The following is an 18,252-nucleotide window of genomic DNA, read 5'->3' as shown; positions in this document are numbered from 1 at the left end:
ATGTCCTAATATTTCACATCTCAAAGAAACTGTAGGCATGTAGTAAACCGACGACGCCACCTAAGAATACACTAGGGAGCGTTTTTAACCTGCCAAAAAACCATAAACTAATTTCTCAAGTAATTTGAAGGCACATCCAATATTCCTCCGAGTTTGAGAGCAAAACTAAATTAGCGAAAAAAGTCCCTGTAGCAGCTATAATTTCAACACAAGCTTACATCCAAAAGAGAGGTAACAAGCATATGATGTAATGAGATAATAAAAGCTTACAGGGCCTTTTAGTAATAACAAATTAGCTTTTGGTATTCCTATTCCTCTCTATCCTAGATGTGAACAAAGGCTTAGACAATCTCTTGTTATACAGCAGTTGGCTGAGGGTGGCTAAAGGCAGTTCTCATTATACAACTAAGCAACAAGCTCTAATCATACAGATAAATTATTTCCTAAAAGATTACAAACTACAAATCCCTTACTTCTCTATAAATGTGCAATAATAGCTATTTTGTGGACTATAGAAAGAACGACATCTCCGCTGGCTGTGTGAAAGAGAATATGCCTTCACCAAATAACTCAAACAGTGATGTCAACAGATGACCTGCATCCAGATCCTCCTTCCAAGCTTGACTTAGGACCGCAGAACTTTTTTGTGGTTGGGCACCACCTTTGTCTCTTCTAATTGCTCCAGAAAGGGTATCTTTTGATATCTGCCCTGAGGAAGAGGATTGAATTATGCCAGAGTTTGAAGATTGGGAAGGAAACACATCTGTAGCTCCTTGCATATTAGCTGTTAAGGAAATCGGAGTAATTGAACCCATTGAGGCATCAGTTGCAAGCTTCTTCAGGGGTGGCTGCTGTGACAAGAGGCTGGTGCTTGATTTGCGTTTATCTGAAAATATGAATGTTCACTTAAATATGCAACAGATGCGAATGTAGTTCTAGTTCTCTACAGTTCAAGAAACTAAGTGCTTAATTTTGATATAACAACTCGAAAGTGGAAGTGTAGTTTCTCTAAGGTCTACAGCCTGCAGGCCAAACATATTAGGCTAGTACCTAGACTTTTATGAATTATATGACATGTATCTGCCAGGATTTTTGGGACAGAATTGATAAGCCCAGAGACTGCAAGCCTCATCATGTACTAATCACTTTATTTATTTATTTACTGATCACTTTAATTTGATCAGAATGTCCTCAAGCAATCTTTTTGAATTTTAATGAAGCTTGAAAAAAACATACTGGAGAACATAAAATCAAGGAATAAGAAAGCAATTGTAATATTGGATCAGTCCTTACTTGTAATAGAGCATGATTAGCAACACTATAATAGTGCACTAAATTAATGTCAACCAAGTTATTAAAAATCTTCCGTGAGGAAGGGCCGGGTAGTGACAGATTCTAGCAGTCCAGGCTCTATATTTCAACTTTAATAAATGCAAGTGCTCAAATGAACAAATTAATATGAAGTTCATTTAATCTTTTTCTTCATCTTAGCCTTTGTACAGGATTGTACTGAATAATATAGATCATAACTTCTACTTCACACCATGTGATGGGAGCCCATATGATACTGTTGTTGTTATACATCTAGAAAGAACCTAAAATGTTTTTGGCATCTTATGAAGTACTAAATCAATCAGGTGTGCAATTCAAGGTGTTGAACTTGTGAGATGAGTGGCTGGATGCCTTCAGCACATATAAGAAGTACCAAGTTTCTAGGAGCAGGTTAATCAGCTATTTTCTTTATATACTATATGTATAGACTAGAATCTATTTTGGATCTTTTATCCATGTAATTTTTTCTTATAAGTTATGCCCTATTGTAGGTATATAAAGGATCTAAAAAAGGAAACTTTAATGTGGAGCTGTTCAAGGAAACTTTAAACTTTAAAATGGAGCTCTTAAAGCTAGTCCAGAAGAGGTAATTTTCCAATTAGATTTGACGATATGTAATAGATTTAAATATTTCATTGGTTACATATCTTCTCTTCTCTCATCTTTTTTTTTCTTCTTTTCCATTTTCCTTCTCAATTTTGTAGATTGAAAAGAATTATGCTGTTGAAAATAAAATCAGAGATTCCATTCTCTTTGATTCTCAGATCTGATCCATCTTGGTGATAATCTTTCTCCTTTATTGGAATTTCTGATCATACCCAAAATTGAAATGAGGCATATCTAAATAGGTCTGTTTCAGCCCACCTACTATTTGTTCAGCCTTCCAACAAGCAATTAGGTAACCAAACAATCCAAGCTTGTCTCACAGTGTTGCCCTCTAGTTTTTTTTATCATGTCTTTTAACCTAGCACTACTGGATTCCTGATCTCTTAAAAAGACCCACACAAAGTTATCCAATTAGAAGAATAATAGGCTTGTATGCCTTGTGGACTGAAAGATTTCATACACAAATAACTCATAATCAACTGAACCTGAGATCTTCAGTCTCACCATCTTTCACCAAAGTTCATTATTCTTCATCCTAGTTGTATTAAACAATTATATGTGTGAAGTGGATAACTAGGACATCTTTTAAACATGATTTAAGAAACAATCTACTGGATACTTACTTGGCATGTTAGTCGCAACTCTTCCCTTAATTCTCCTAAGAGAACGTGTCGATGGAGAGAGCAAACCAGGGAACAACTTGAGTCGATCATACAGGCACTTACCTGCAGCACACTGAAATATACATCCAGCAAGAATTACTACTTCTGAGTAGATGTTATAAGCTTTGACTCTCAAATATTGTAAAAACACTAAAAATAGAAGAGTATCGAGTGACAAGACATACCAACAAGGAACCATAGACACGCCATGCTTCTTTCCTCTTCATTTCATTCTTCTGTTTATCAAGCTGCATCTCTGGCTCCAAAAGTTGCATGTACGTTTCTAGGTTCGGCAGAATTAGAAGTCGCACCTAACAAGTAGTGATGCATAAATCAGTCAAGATAAAAGAAGAAAGAACAAGAGGACAAGGAGAAGAGGAACTACCACACCAGGTCCTAATGCAGAAAGTCCTTGGATTGCACCATAATGTTGTGTCAATGCTTTAGATGGATCCAGAAAAGCATGGATGAGAGTTTTTGTCAGCCGGGACTGGAGGTTGTGATATACATGACCAAACCTGCAGAATTCTATTAGACTACATAAAATTGTGTGGCCACAATAAGAAAGAAAGAGAGACATGCTACAGAACGAGCATACTTGTTATATAACTAACTATAGTTTTAATGCATTCTCTTCAGATTATAGACAAGCTATGAGGCAAAGGTTTAAGCCATATCACAAATAAAAGCCCAAATCATTGCTTCATAAACCTGGGAAATATATCAGCATCTCTTTCTATTTTGAATATCAAAAATGACATTGCAGCTTTCAAATACTAGGATGTATGGGTAACTACAATATGTAAGTTGTCAAGTTCAGGACTCACATTGACCGTAAAAGAACCAACTACATCACTATATCTGGCATATCCCACTGGTCATATAGCATGTGAATGAGAAGTTTCTACTTTCTAGTGCCTTGTAATTTTGGAGACAGTCCGCCACGCTTGGGAACTGCTAGTCAGTAGTCACCAAGCAGGATCACCACACAGGATCAATGCATAACAATTGAGTTGCCAGACAAAAGTCTCCCTATGTTCATGAGATATATCATTTTCTAGACCTTATTAAGGCAATATATCTACACATGTTAAAAAAAAAAAAAGATGGAACCACCTTATCCAATTTTAAATATGCTGCCCAAGAGGACTTGTTTTGGAATCCTTCACCACCATCCATGGCCGCCGACTTACAACTAGAGTTTAAAAAAAATGGAGGTGGACCAATGTGAAAGGAGGAAGATGATGGATGATAAGTTAGCTTATTAGTTATTAGATCCAACCTTTAGTATTTGTAGAGCCCTATATAAGCAATAAAGTATTTTGAATCATTTCCAACTTATCATAAAGGATCCTATTTTAAGTGATGCGGATCCTTTTAGTGATAATAGATTCTAACATATCTTTAAGGATCCTAATTTAAGTAATAATGGATTGTAACTATGGTTTCCAAAATCAGCCGATCCCAACCCTAAACCAATCCAACGACTGGTTTTGGTTTGGGATCAGTCACTTTTGGCCATATCGGTTGGATCGGCCAATTAGTCTCGGCTGTATTCGGTCAAAACTAATTTATTTTTAAATATCCAAGTCCAATCTAAAATGGAATTGACCTATGAAACATTAGCAATTGATATCCTCAACTGCCTTTTTTTAAAGTTTTTAGCTTTTACTCTCTATCTCTCACACACACCCTCCTCCCACCTCACTTCATCGAGCTCATTTGGTGAGCCCATCCGCACTCTGGTGAAATTGGGTGAATGTTTTTCTCTTTTATTTGTTTTCCTCATTTCTCCTCTCTCTCTCTCTCTCTCTCTCTCTCCCACTCTTTAACCCCCATTTTCTTATTGTTGTTGAACACTAGTGAAGAGAGTGATCTCTCTCTTCATCTTATTTCTACAACAATAATTTATGAGTATAGAAATTTACCAAATTCAGCTCAAAATTTATTATAATTTTAAATGAGTTTTTTCTTTAGTTTTAGGCTTCATATGCGAGTATTTTTTATCTTCTTATTCTTCTATTATTTCTCAACTTTTAGAAACTTTTTTGCATATTTGAGTAATATTCAAGATTTTACGTAATTAAGCTATAGTTCGATCTGATATGGGCGATCAATATGACCGATACAACTGATATGTATCGTTTTTTCTAGTGACCAATTCTGATCTCAATACTGAGTTTCGAAACCTTAATTCTATACCATCTTTATGAATTCAATTTCCATAAAAATGTTAAAAGTTGTTAATTTGGGTATCACTCTCTACTGAATGAAGAAAACATATTTGAGCCACAACTCAAAAAAAAAAGATAGTATATGTCATACGAAGAAGCATATATGGCCTTAAAATGATAGACCATTGAACAACATAAACATGGAAAAAAATGAAAAAAAAGTCTTGGAATTATGAATTATCAATGAGTCTTTTGCAAAATTAGAAATGAGCCGGCTAATAAATTATGTTCATTTTTTGGGGAAATGATTTAACGCTTTTTTAGTCATTGGATGCGCCTCAGATCCCAAAGGAAAACCTCACAGAGATGAAAAATGTAATCTTACTTTGTCTCTCCACGTAGCGTAAATTTTAGAGTTCATTACACCTAGAACACCTTGATAATTTTCACATAAACTACTTTATTTATTTTTTACAACACTTTGACCCCTTCAATTATCTAATAAGTAATAAATCTTAGACTCTCATCTTCCTGACGATGTTAACAAAGGACGTCAAATGACCATCTTACCTTTTAACTTTTCTATTTTCTTTCTTCTAAATTAAAGGTACTAAATGGTTCCTAGAGGACCTAAAATTGATTATGTAACAACCATGATATCTTTTAATGAATAAAATCTAATAAATAACTAATGTAAGAGGCACTTTGGAGGTTTTACATAGTTAAGAGAGCCAATGTGCCGTAAAGAAAAAGGAAATCTCTATGAAAATGGATAATAGTTCCAGGGTCTACGTGTAATTATCCCTATATTTTATGATCCAATGGTAAAATCAATTGCTACAAAAGTGTTAATCTTTTCATAGAGATTTAATCTAAAGTTAAGTCCAATCATTAGAAATTCATTCAAATCCCTCATTGATGAACCATGAAAGAATTCATTGAATCATCAATCATTTGTTCATATCACTTTAGCTGAAGGACTCAATGAGTTGGAAGGTATAGAGAATCCTCGTAGACAATCAGTAGCTTGTCTCAGAAATATCATAAACCATATTTTTCAACTGCTGACAGAAAGATACAAGTTAATCAATTTAATACATAAACAAAAGTACTACATATTAGATTAGTGACCGATTTTAATATATATGCATTAAAGTTTCCATTGATAATAGGACAACTCACCTTCTACACACTGTAGAAACTAAATTTGCTGAGAAATCTCTAAGTTCCCAGTGGTTATCAGCAATCCTGTGCCCCAGCTTTTTGGCAACAAGGCATGTTATCATGGACGGCATCAACTGATGCAACTGAAAATTGACAAAAGATAAAGATCATACGGAAATACCAACTTTGAAGTAAACAATTCATACCTAAAACTAAATTAAGTCTGACCAAAGTGTCAAAACTTTAACTTTTCCCTTAAGATAATAATAACAACCAAGTATTTTGCATTGAGCAAGTAGAACAGTATATCTCATAATAAGAGCAAGCTTCACATAAATCCTGATCATATCTTCAGTGCCATAATCCAGAATGCTAAACTACTTACATAAGGTTCTATGTGGATGTGTGGATTTCGGAGAAGGCTTCGGATGACGCGCATTAAAGCAAATAAAACAGGAAGTTCATTTAAACTCCGAGCAACCTGTAAACCAGTATAGTATATTAAGATAAATGTACATTTCAGTTATTTAATAACTTCATATTTGATTGATCAAAATAATCAGATTACAACCTCATCTGCAATGAAGTACGAAAAGTAAGGAACCAAAGGATGAAGGCCTGGATCTGTTGCCAAACTAACTAATGCTTCCTTAAAAAGAACGGATTCAGATCTACTAAGAGTGAGCTCAGTAATTTTATCAAAGTACATCTGCAGAGTCAAGTGAGAAAATACATATAATTTTTGCCACATTCAGACTGTAAGATTAGGATAACAAACTATCAAAATACTCAACATAGTGAACCACAAGTAAAACAAAAAGAAAACTGACCTGTAGTTCTCTAGATAATACATGTTTAACAGGAAGTTTGATATCAACAGGAAGCGCATCTTCCTTTCCATGCTCGGATCTTTTGCTTTCTGATGGGGCTACAATTGCTTCAAAATGATACTAATGTACTTAGCTTTTATTGAAGCGCAAGAGATGGAAAATAGATAGCTTCAGAAACAATGGAAGGATTATATATATATATATATATATATATGTGTGTGTGTGTGAATATATATATATATATATATATATATAAGAGAGTTGGAGTACAAACTCTGACAGTAAACTTTGGGAAAAGTTTTAACACCTTTTGAGCCATTGGTAATACTTGTTGGGAATGTAAAAGACAGAAAAAGCTTTCAGCTTTACCTTCTGGGAATTGAGCTTTTAAGATCCCAAAGGGCACTCAATGCAACAAACTTGCTAGATCCTTTTACAAAGATTTTAAATAAACTTTGTACTTTGGCCCATACATATTTATATGTATGTGTGTGTGCACGCACATAGATTCACATATGTAAAGTGGATGAATTTGATATCATATGTCAAAATTGAGATAAATGTAATCTTTAAAGCAAGGAGAACGATAAGACTATCATCCATTAGGTAGCTAGTAGAGTTTCAACTTTCGAGATAGGACAATATAGAGTCTACCAAATGACTTTACAAGGAACTACTACCAGTCAGTTTGTTCTAAGCATCTAAGTCAAAATAAGAATTGCAACAAGAGCATATATTGAGCTAGTGTACCAAACAATAATTTAAGCCTGCTTGTAGTTCAGAATGGAAGATAAAAGGCAGCATATGAGCTAAGAATAATACCACTCCGGATGGCACCAAACTATAACGCTTTCTCTTCAACTAGATACTCGCCAACACCATAACTAATCAAGTCAGTCAACACTTATCTGATATAACTAATCAGGTAAGTCAACACAATATCTTTCGAATAAATTAGATTCAAGTTCAACACATCATGGAAGAGGGAAGAAAACCTATGTATGTTGTAGGTTATGAATGAGAGCAAAGTACCCATGCAAATGCGATATCTATTCAGAATTACTTATGTAACAGTGATTTTGACCCACACAATGGTAAACTTTCATTTGTATTCCATTTTGTCTCCGGATGTACTTACATTTAAGATTCCAAAACCCAGTATTAGGATCAGGATTGGCCGTCCGGGAGCCCCCTCCGAGTAAGATTTCTAGCAGCAACAAGAGAGAGAGAGAGAGAGAGGAAAAGATAAGAAAAAAAAAACTCATCTAAGGTCGTCAGTGGTAGAATTGTGGAAGAGGTGAGAAAGAAGAGAAAAGATATATATATATATATATATATATAGAGAGAGAGAGAGAGAGAGAGAGAGAGAAAAAAGAGAAAGGGTTGGGAGAGTAGGAGGGCATAGGTCGAATCCAATCCGAAACAGCTCAGGATCGACCAAAACTGAAATCCATGCTAATATTTACCTTGATATTTTTTCAAACAAGTGGAGCAAAATGACAAGATTCCTGATCTTGGTGAGAAGTAAGAATCATTAAGGTTCTCTAAAAGCTAAAATCCTACAAGTATATGTCTTTATTCCCTAGCACCAAGACTGATTACTGATGTCAAAACTTGCAGACCGGCTAAAGCACAACAATGATGATAGCAACTAACCAAAGTGGATAAAGTTATTACAAAGAATTGGAAGGGATCAATTCGACATGATGTATAGCCATAAATCTCCATATAAGATGCCTTCACCTGCAATATGGGATATTGATCTGTATGCTAAAGCACAATATTGGACATTATATATGAAACAAAGAAATTTAAGAATTCAACTAGGACAATGCAAGAGCACAATAGAATGCACAGCTGTTGCAGAACTTCTAATATTGACAATAATTGGTGAGACAATGAGACCTAACAAGAAGAATCAAACCTTCAAGAGGAGCATTTTCTGGAATTGCAGGTTGCACCCCTTCAATAGCTAGCCAGTGAGCTACAACTGCAATATCAAGAGGTGCCTTCGATAGAGGTGCTTCAATCACCTGCAGGGACACTCCATCCAACAGTTACATCACAGATAAGATAGCAAAGGAACTAACTTCATAAAAATGAGTGATTCTCACCTCTTTGAGATCCATATCTCTGTCATCAATGTAGAAGAGATCCTTATGCCCCACAGCCCTCTTGAACCGTAATGGATCCCCAGAAGCAAATCCATATATAGGCTGGTCAAAGAAATGAAGATTACAGGCATTAGACAACAAATTGCAAAGTATATATGACACAAGCAAATTTATTACCTAAATTTTGGTCCCCTTTCCAACTAAAGATGATGAGTTATTAAGAGAAAAGAAGACAGCCAATTCCAAGTAAAAAGCACCCTGACCAATAAGTTAAGCTCTAGAGTTCTTTAATCGATTACATGTGCAAGCTGACGGACAACTCTACCACTTACAAATCAAGCACACTACACCTGGTTGGGTACGAAGTGCTTTAAATCCAATCACAGAAGCAACAGAGAATCAACACTCGTATTCTTCAAGAAACAATATAACTAATACTTTAATCAAAGCATAATATTTTTCTAGTGTACAACAGAGGGCTGAAAAAAGGAAACCACAAAATAGAGAAAGCTAATGTAAACAAGTTTACTGAATAGAACTGAGCAAGATTCTAATTTTACTAACAAAACACCGAACTTGCAGCACCCGAAGGAACAGCCGATCGGTTTAAACAAGAAATACCAAATAATTCCACAAACCCAAAACCCCATCAGATAATACGAACACACAACCCCCAAATAAATGCAATTTTTCATCGGAAAAACAGCTTACAAGGACCTTAATGAGAAAATTACCTCGACGTTCCTGAGGCTGAGCGCGCCATCAACGTCGTCCGCCGTCAACACCGTCCGCTTCGAGTGGCGCATGCACTTGATCGCCTCCTAAATTTCCCCCGCCAAAAATCGAACTCAAGGAACCCGAAAGAGTAAACTCTAAGACGAACAAGTTATTAAGGAGATTTTGTGGGTTATCTACCTGCATGATCTCGCGAAGGCGGTACTCGACGTCAGGGGCGAGCGCGAGGGCAACATCTGGGGAGAGGTTTGCGATTCCAATACTCTGCGCAATCACCTCGATCATCTCCTTGGGGACAGTACTCATCCCTCCCTCTCTCCTCTCTCCTCTCTCTACTGCAGGAAAAATGTTTGAGGAAATGCGCAAGAAAGACCGCAGCAATACAGAGGGAAGAAATTTTTCAGTGCCATGACCGTAAATCCTTGCCTTGGCCCTTATGAGTACCAACGCGTCGGATTCGGACTGGATACATAAATACCTAATGGATCCGAAAGATAAAAGGTATAGTTACATAAAGACCCCTATCTATTGCCTATTTTCACATAGATCCCTTCAGTCATTTTTTAAATGACATATTGACCCCTTTACCTCCAAATTACTTTTTCTCTTAGTTATAAGTTAAATCTAGGGTCTATTTTACTCTTATTTTAAAGAAAAAAAAAAAGAAAGAAAAATTTGAAGGTAAAATCATTATTCCAAAAACCCTTTTGCTCCATAATATTTATTCTTCACACAGTTCATCATCTTATTACCCTTCTCAAAGTCAAGCTTTTCAGCAAAACTTCTTCCTATTTTTTTTTTTCTTTGCATAATGATTCATTTTATGAGCACTAATCACACTATCTAAAATATATTTATGCTGGACAAAGATTGACTATGATATGCCAATCAAATTTGAAATCATCCCACCCATTCTATTCGCTAATATTTTTGTAATAATTTTATAACTACAGTTCAAAAGGCGGATAGTTTTATATTCCTCCATCATTTCTACATCTTTTTTTATTTAGAATTAGATGTACCGCTACATAATTAAGCTGAGCTACAATCTCTATTTATCACCTCCCAAAATTTTTAGTGAAGAAAAACTTCATTGTAAAATCCATCTTGCCCAAGTGCTTTATCAGCACTTAAACTAAAAAATTTTCTTCTTTTCTTTAGTAAACCTCCTCTCCAAATCTGCAATGTTTGTTTGTTCTAACCTGCCCCAAATACTAATCTCTGTTCCTATTTTTACTGCTTATAATCAAATAACCTCCCCACTTCTGATCAAGTGGATAGTGTTTTTTCTCATCTTCCGTTGGCCATTTTATGAAAGAGAAAAATGAAAAAATTACTCAAATCTAAAACAAGATCAGTTAAATCATATAGATATAATTCTAGAGATATTAAAATAATATAAAAACTAACTTGAATCGATAGTCATTGCTATTGATGCCAGAAGGAAAACGAAAGAGATGGTTAGAAACTTCTAAGAGATGAGTTTCACATGTAATAGAAAATAGGAATTGAATCGATATTTATTAAAACCACACCTATTAATTATGACATGAGCTTCTACATATTTGTAACTATATCAACTTAATTATATTTTTTAAATCTAAAATAAATTTAAACTTATAGATCATTTTTGTCAATACATTATAAGCACCATTTTCTCTTTCTTTTCTCTTCTCTCTTTCTAATTCTAACTCCAGCCTTACATTTTATGCCATAACTTCCTTTATTATATATTTTTAAAGTGTTTGTAAGCATCAATTGGAAAAATGTTAGTAAATCAAAAAATAATAATCTAAGTAGGTTAGGAATTATTAGCATTCTTGATCAGAAAACTAACATTCTTTTTTTTTGTGCTGGTGGCATTAATTACCCTATCTAGATGCCTATATATCATTTGCACTTAAAAATTAAAATGGTTTTTGGTTCTGTAGCAGCAACCATATTTTATTTTCCTTTGCAAAACAATCCAATCCCTACTTAACTGGATTTTGTTAGCTGTGCAGAAGCAAAAGAATAAAAAATCAAGTGATCCTACAAAATGAAAAAAAAAAACTCAATTTTAAAAAAAAAAATTGAACCTTTTTAAGAATAAGCTACTAATAAGCATTTATCTTGTAACTTAAGATATAATAAGAAATAGAGTTCATATAAATGGTGCTGATTATATTAAACGTGTTAAATTTATGATATACATATTATTGGTCTGTTACCTAATAACTTAAGTTTTTGAGTTAACAAGTTATCTAACCAGAGTTTGATATAATTTTCTTAAAGTTTGCAGTCTAAATCTCCTCTTATCTTATTTCGTCCCTATTTTCTATTTTTTATCTTGTGTAGTGTGGAAGGCTACATATACTCATTATTTTTTATCTGTCCACATGCGAGGGGCCGCATATGAGGGGTGTGTTAAATATATAATGTATAGTATTGGTTAATTACCTAATAACTTAAGCTTTTGAGTTAATTAATTATTCAACATGGTGAAAATTTTCTAAATTGGTCTATCTTGGTTAATTTCTTTTATCAATTCTTGAATCGTCACAATGGTATTTGAAAAATATTACTTCCTCTAAAAGTTTTGTATCTTTTATATTTGGAAATCAAAAGTGCAAAATGAGCTAACTAGGCGACATGCCTGTGAATTGAGTTAGCAAAGATTTCTTCACTCCAAAATATGGGTTACTCTTTGGTCCCAAAAGCCCAAGTGAACTTGATTCTTATATAGCCTTCCAACATTTCTTAGTACGGTACTAAACTCTTCCTTTATTTTTTTTTATTACCATGATAGTCATTTTAAAGCTAATTTTTATTCACTTTTATTTATAGATTTAAATAAATAAATATATAGTATTAAAGTATTCTTTGAGCTCTTTGTATTTCACTATTAATTCATTATAAATAATTTGCGGATCCCAATTAATTTTGGGTTCAAAGTATGTAAAAAATTCATGTTCAAATCATGACCTTTTCAAATAAATTTAACTTGTCAATACTCCAAGTTTATTTTATTTTCATTCTTTTAATCTGCTGTGAGGAGTTTTCAAGGACTAATCCACCTCTATATATTATGTGGTGGAAGATCTAGGAAAGGAATAAATATATCTACCAAAAGAGAAGCAGTTATTAGACTTACATAGTACATTGATGCATTTTCTTTTTGCAAATCATCTATGAATAACTATTATAATATAATTTGAGAAGTTAATATCCACTTTCTTATTAAAATAAAGAATATATTTGGTTTTTATGATCTAGGAAAATTTGCCCTTTTAACAAAATTGTGTTTTAAACCCTACTTTTTTACTATTTATAAATTGAGTCATATAATTTAGCAATAGGTGTAGAAAATATCTTGATATTAAAAATGTTAGCTAATTTTAACCAAACCTCTATATTAAATTAACTATACTAAAAAAATTATAAAAATACACATAGTCAAGTTATACTTAATCTATACTAACTAAATCCAGCCAATTAAACCCAACTCAACTAAATAGTCTAAACCCAACCTAACCAATACCTCAACACCTCCACCGTCTAATATAAATATATCTTCATCATCATAAAAGCACCCCTCCCTCCTCCATCGTTTGATCCGAAACTCTGGCTAGCTTCACTAACCTCCGCTGCCTTCTTCAACCGACAATAGAACCGAGTAAAAGACCTCTTCCTAGAGTGATGCCACAAGAGGGGGTTTGGATCTCAAAAAAGAATCACCATTGAAAGAAGGTGATCGACGGGCCACTGAAGATATCACAGATCCTAGTCAAGCATGAAGGCGGAGGCATGATTGGGATGAAGAAGGCGTCATTGTCGCCCATGATGAATCACAAGACATTTTGGGGCGAGTAGATTTGGATGGCCAACGACAGAAGACTCGCATGGTGCGCTAAGACCTCAAACTAACGTGGAATGAAACGTTAGAGTTCAACGTCATTGGCTCGCTCAAAATGGCTAGGGAGCCATTGGAGGTCAACGTGTTCCACGACATGAGGGTGGGTCCGAGTAGGAGGAATAAATTCCTTGATTGTTTGAGGTTGGATTCACGATAGTTTGTGAAGCAGTGGGATAAGGCTTTGAGGTACTTCTCATTGGAGAAAAAGGGGGAGGAGGCTTTGCGGCCCGATGTCATCATCGCCCATCATGAACCACCAGGCATTTGGGGGCTGAGGCGAAAGGTCTCAGAGAAACCTATGTCGGAGAGCAGATGTCGCCGGCTTGAGTATGTGGGGATGGCGGTTTGACGTTCGGTGAAGCCCAAGCCGGGGAGCGATGTTCTAGTCATCATTCTAGTTATGCCATAAAAGAGGGTAAAAAAGAAGAAGTAAGGATATTTTAGTAATTTTAGAAATTAAATATCTATAATTAATTAAATATTCTTATTTTATGTCATATGCCCAAACGGTGGTCGTTCAGATCTAATTCAAAGTATTTTCTACATATATTCGCTAAATTTATAAGGCTCAATTTGCATATAATAAAAATATGGAGTGTAAACTATATTTTCGTTAAAATAGCACAATACTTAAACTTAGATTAGTGGAGGACATTGAGAGAGAGATAAATATTATATGCAAGAGAATAGTCGCACTTGAAAATGGATTGACAGCAAGAAGGATTTATATAAATTCTAGACCCTTACCTAATTACAAAATTAGGTTTAGTGTTTGAGCTGGATTCTAAGATTTGTCGTAAAGTCCACAAAGTTATAAATACATTTGCATGCAGAATGTGATAGGCACATTAAAGAAAAAGATAAAATGGACTCTCTTATCTTTTACTTCCTTTTCTTTACCCTCTTTAGTGATGACCTTTTCTTACTATAGTTTAAAACTGTAATTGGATTCACAGTGAAGAGTGTAATTGGACCATCTAAGTCATCAGCCTATAACACCAAAAGATTACAAAATCCACAATCTAAAGAAGGTGGCAGATCCCCAGTAGGTGGCATTTATGAACACCAGATGGAATCAACAATCTTAATTGAGTGCAGCTTCAAGTATCTCACTTCTTTGAGAGAAAAAAAAAAAAAAGGTTTAGCCAAATTTTTACCCCCTGTACTATGATCCAGTATCACAGTATTGTATCTTTGAAGAATAAAAGCATATAATTTAACTTCTTATACTATCTAAAGTGTAACATTTTGCACCTTTCTTTGAGGGTAAAGATTATAAATATTTAATTAGTTTAAAGGCCATACTAAGAGGAGGGTTAAGAAAATTTTAAAAAGAAAAAGCAGCAGCTGTTTGTTATGAGAAATAGGAAGGATGCTGTGCAAAGGAATATTCGTAGACCCAGTAAGAAGTAAGATCCAATACCCTACAAGCAGGCCATGTGCAGTGATCAAAAGTGCACATCTAGAAACCCCATTATTTTCCTTCTCCCTTCTTTTTCACCTTCTTTTTCTTTAACAATGGCCAAGTCCAGCTCTAAAGCCCTGCCACAATGTAAACTAACACATGGGATTCCTTCTTACCCTCCTCAACCTTGCATGATAGCATTGGTGCATTTGTACTGACTCTGCCATCAAATGTTTGTGCCTTTATGTAAAGTGAACAGTAATTGACTGTTCTTTGTCTACTGTTGTTGCTATTAAGAGAAAGCTTCCTGAGAGCTGAGCTCATCACTGTAGAATTGGATGGGGAGGGTTGGAGTGAGCCAATGTGAGAATTCTGGTATGAGATGGGTCTAGCTGGGGGACTAGTTAAGAAAGTCTTGTCGAAGAGTCGGTCTTTGGTCAGTTCCCGTGCCGGCGATGTGAGTTCTCTTCATCTGATTGTGTGTCATGTTCATGATTCTATTTTGCTTGCATACAAATATTCTGACAGAATTATGTTTTGTAAGGCTACAATGGTATGATTATTAGGTGATCATGGTTTTGCATTGCAGGAAAGGAGTTTTCTTGATAAAACGAGTAGATGGAGTTCAGTTAGACTATATCTCTGTGGAGATGAATTCAATGCAGTTGAGGGGGAGAATGATATGGTCTCAATTAAGAGCTCTGAAGCCACTACAGTGCAGCCTGTGGTGGAAACTCCATATGATGAGGAAAGTAGCTCAGTAACCAAATCAGAAGAGGTTGAACAATTAATCCTCAAGGAAGAGCTGTCATCAAAAAGGTTTCTTAGCCAAGAGGATGCTGCAATCTTCATCCAATCCGCGTTCCGAAGCTTTATGGTTTCTTTTTCAAACTTTTTGAATTTGATTTGATCTTTGATGATTCTAATGATGATAGACTATTTAAAAGACTAGAAGCAGATTTTCTTTTCATTAGGAGTTACTTTTGTTATTTTCTTGAGCTGAGTAGATAAAGAAATAATGCTGCAGAAGTCTGCAGTTGCTGTACAAATAATTGAGAGTCCTTTGCTAATGCTCTTGCAAATTGTTATGAACCATCTGGATTCTCCTATTCATAATTTTTGAGGTATATAGCAAATTCCATTCATTTATTTTTGGCCTACTTGTGCATCTCCATCTATTTTTCACTTAAGTATGCCTAAATCTTTAGTGTTCCTTGTCCTGATTTTACTGAAGTCATTTTATTTTACTTCTTTGCCATCTACTAATAAAATTACTTTAATCTAATGATCCAGTTCTCATATTCTTCTGATATCAAAGAGCCAAATTCATATGGTGTTCCAAGTTAAGGTTGATAGCATGGCCAGAGCAAATTATAGTTATCCAGAGCAATTGTCTTCGAAAACGAAAATAATGTCATAGGCTCTCAGAGACCATATTGATATGTACAAAGCTTCTTCTTTCAAAATTTATAATGTATCACAAATTTTGATTCACAATTTCAGGCACGGCACAGATATAATAAGATCAGAAGATCAAGTGAGAGAGATCACACTGAAGGACTTGTGAGCCCTCCTGCTGCTGCAGCATCTATGGCTTCATCAACTGAAGTACAAATAGGAGAATCTTTTGATACTCTTACATTAAGCGAGGCAAGTGTTGTGATGCAGCATCAGATGCATCAGAAAGCTCGGCCACAGGTTTTCAGGGTGAAGGTAACATCTACACCTCATACTTTCCTTTGTCTGAGGGTGAATAATTTCTGCAACAAAGTTTAGATAGTTGGCCAAAACATTGATCAGTTGTCTCTTATTTAATGGATTATTTTTCTTGTATACAGTTCAATTTAAAAACTGAAGCAACTTGGTTATTTACCTCTTGACAATTCGAAATTGAGAATGATCGCTGTTATTTGCAGGAAGATTGGGATGATAGCACTTTGAGCTGCAATGTATCAAAACTACGAATCCAAAATAGACTCGAGGCGACAACGAGACGCGAAAGAGCTCTCGCCTATGCATTTTCACAGCAGGTAGATACCAGACATAGATTGCATCCACAAGGCAAATGCAAATTCTTACTAATACTGCTTTGAATTGATGATTCTACTCAGCTGAGAACTTGCAATACAAAGAAAAGATCAACTGAGTCTAATGTTGGATGGAGCTGGCTTGAGAGATGGATGGCTACTCGCCTGCCCGAGAATTCAACAATGGATGACTGCTTGAGTAAGCACTTCGATTTGATTCCGACTGCAAGGAGGTCAATAGTCATCAAGAAGAGATCCGATGTTGCAGCTGAGGAGAAAGAAAGTTGTGGATCTAATGATGTCTCTGTGAGCTTTGATAGCTCTAAAACACCTTCTCAGACTCCTAGAAGTGGCCACAGACCAATGAGAAGCAGATTGAAGGCTACAAAAAATGTGTCGCGACAAAGAACACTATCTGATTATCGATCCGCAGCAAGACCAAACAAAGTAAGTAATCCATGGTTATGTTCTTTCTAAAGTATTGAAATCTTTTTCACTGAAATTTTTATAAAATAAGATTTCTCTAAATTTATTTAAAATTTCCAAATAGTGTGTAGTTTTAGTGAGCAAACACAAATTTTAGCTAATTACTTGTGAACAAGTAACACGGATAGACTAAAAACTTATCTCCTCTTTCTTTTCTCATCAACAATGACTTGTTTTCCATAGAAAAAAACACTACAAAAACATATTAAACTGATCCTACATGAAGCCTTTTTCAAAAAATTTAGCTGCAAAACTTTACCTTGAATTGTCCCTATGCTTCTAGGTTCCATCTTTTGAAGTTAGCTTATTTTTTCAGGTAAGCAAGAAGGAACATAAGAGAGAAGTGGTGAAGGAAAAAGAACATTGCAAGCAAGAAGAACAAAAGAACCAAGTAAAGATTGAAGGCTGTGATGTTGTTTGCCAGCCTCCTTCAGAGTGCTGATTAAACAAACAAATGTAAGTAGTTCAGCTTGGAGATTGAGGACAATATACTGGTTCACTAAATATTTGAGTGAGAAAAGAATTCTGTTGTTGTTAGTTGGAGAAACTGGGGAGTCCAATCCAAGTGAGAGAGGATTTAACATAAACCTTTAATCTCAACTCAACCAAAACAAACTTAAAAACTACAGAAGAAAAAGACCCCAAAAAATAGACCATTCTTGCATTTCAAATAGGATAATGCTTTGAGTCTTGCATTAGTGTCCTTGATAATACTACCAGTGTGTTTTGAGTATATGCTATGCGATATAAGTTTGTAATGTCAACTGATGTCCATTTCCATGTAATTTTACCATTAACAATGCACCACCTTCCTATGTATTA

At 34.9% G+C, this 18,252-nt stretch overlaps 2 protein-coding genes and 1 long non-coding RNA gene across 4 annotated transcripts; 1 reads left to right on the top strand and 2 right to left on the bottom strand.

Annotated features, from left to right (window-relative positions):
• Positions 1-170: 170 nt before the first annotated feature.
• LOC140793768 (transcription initiation factor TFIID subunit 6) lies at positions 171-10,059 on the bottom strand. Of its 2 annotated transcripts, none has more exons than XM_073145453.1 (12): positions 9,798-10,059; positions 9,617-9,703; positions 8,883-8,984; positions 8,693-8,801; positions 6,769-6,875; positions 6,510-6,647; positions 6,324-6,419; positions 5,957-6,081; positions 2,986-3,118; positions 2,786-2,911; positions 2,562-2,673; positions 171-886 (listed from the first exon to the last, which is right to left on the bottom strand). In XM_073145453.1, exons 1-12 carry the CDS (start codon positions 9,921-9,923, stop codon positions 510-512), a joined length of 1,638 nt encoding a protein of 545 aa, XP_073001554.1. In that variant the 5' UTR covers positions 9,924-10,059; the 3' UTR covers positions 171-509. The 2 variants fall into 2 exon arrangements, with proteins under 2 accessions (XP_073001554.1, XP_073001555.1); XM_073145454.1 differs by having other exon boundaries at positions 6,769-6,866; positions 9,798-10,056.
• A 5,060-nt stretch (positions 10,060-15,119) lies between these two features.
• LOC140793545 (protein IQ-DOMAIN 33) lies at positions 15,120-17,977 on the top strand. Its single transcript, XM_073145068.1, has 6 exons — positions 15,120-15,374; positions 15,507-15,794; positions 16,421-16,630; positions 16,834-16,947; positions 17,029-17,391; positions 17,747-17,977. Exons 1-6 carry the CDS (start codon positions 15,300-15,302, stop codon positions 17,870-17,872), a joined length of 1,176 nt encoding a protein of 391 aa, XP_073001169.1. The 5' UTR covers positions 15,120-15,299; the 3' UTR covers positions 17,873-17,977.
• Positions 16,295-16,932, bottom strand: LOC140793546 (uncharacterized). The gene is made up of 2 exons (XR_012109980.1): positions 16,791-16,932; positions 16,295-16,677 (listed from the first exon to the last, which is right to left on the bottom strand). It is a non-coding gene; the product is annotated as an uncharacterized lncRNA (long non-coding RNA).
• Positions 17,978-18,252: the final 275 nt, after the last annotated feature.

The sequence above is a fragment of the Typha latifolia genome, chromosome 8 (genome assembly GCF_019914945.1).
Source record: "Typha latifolia isolate L0001 chromosome 8, TyphaL0001v2, whole genome shotgun sequence".
NCBI lineage: Eukaryota > Viridiplantae > Streptophyta > Magnoliopsida > Poales > Typhaceae > Typha > Typha latifolia.
Note: the sequence above shows the minus strand (reverse complement) of the source record. Positions and strands in the feature narration are given on the sequence as shown.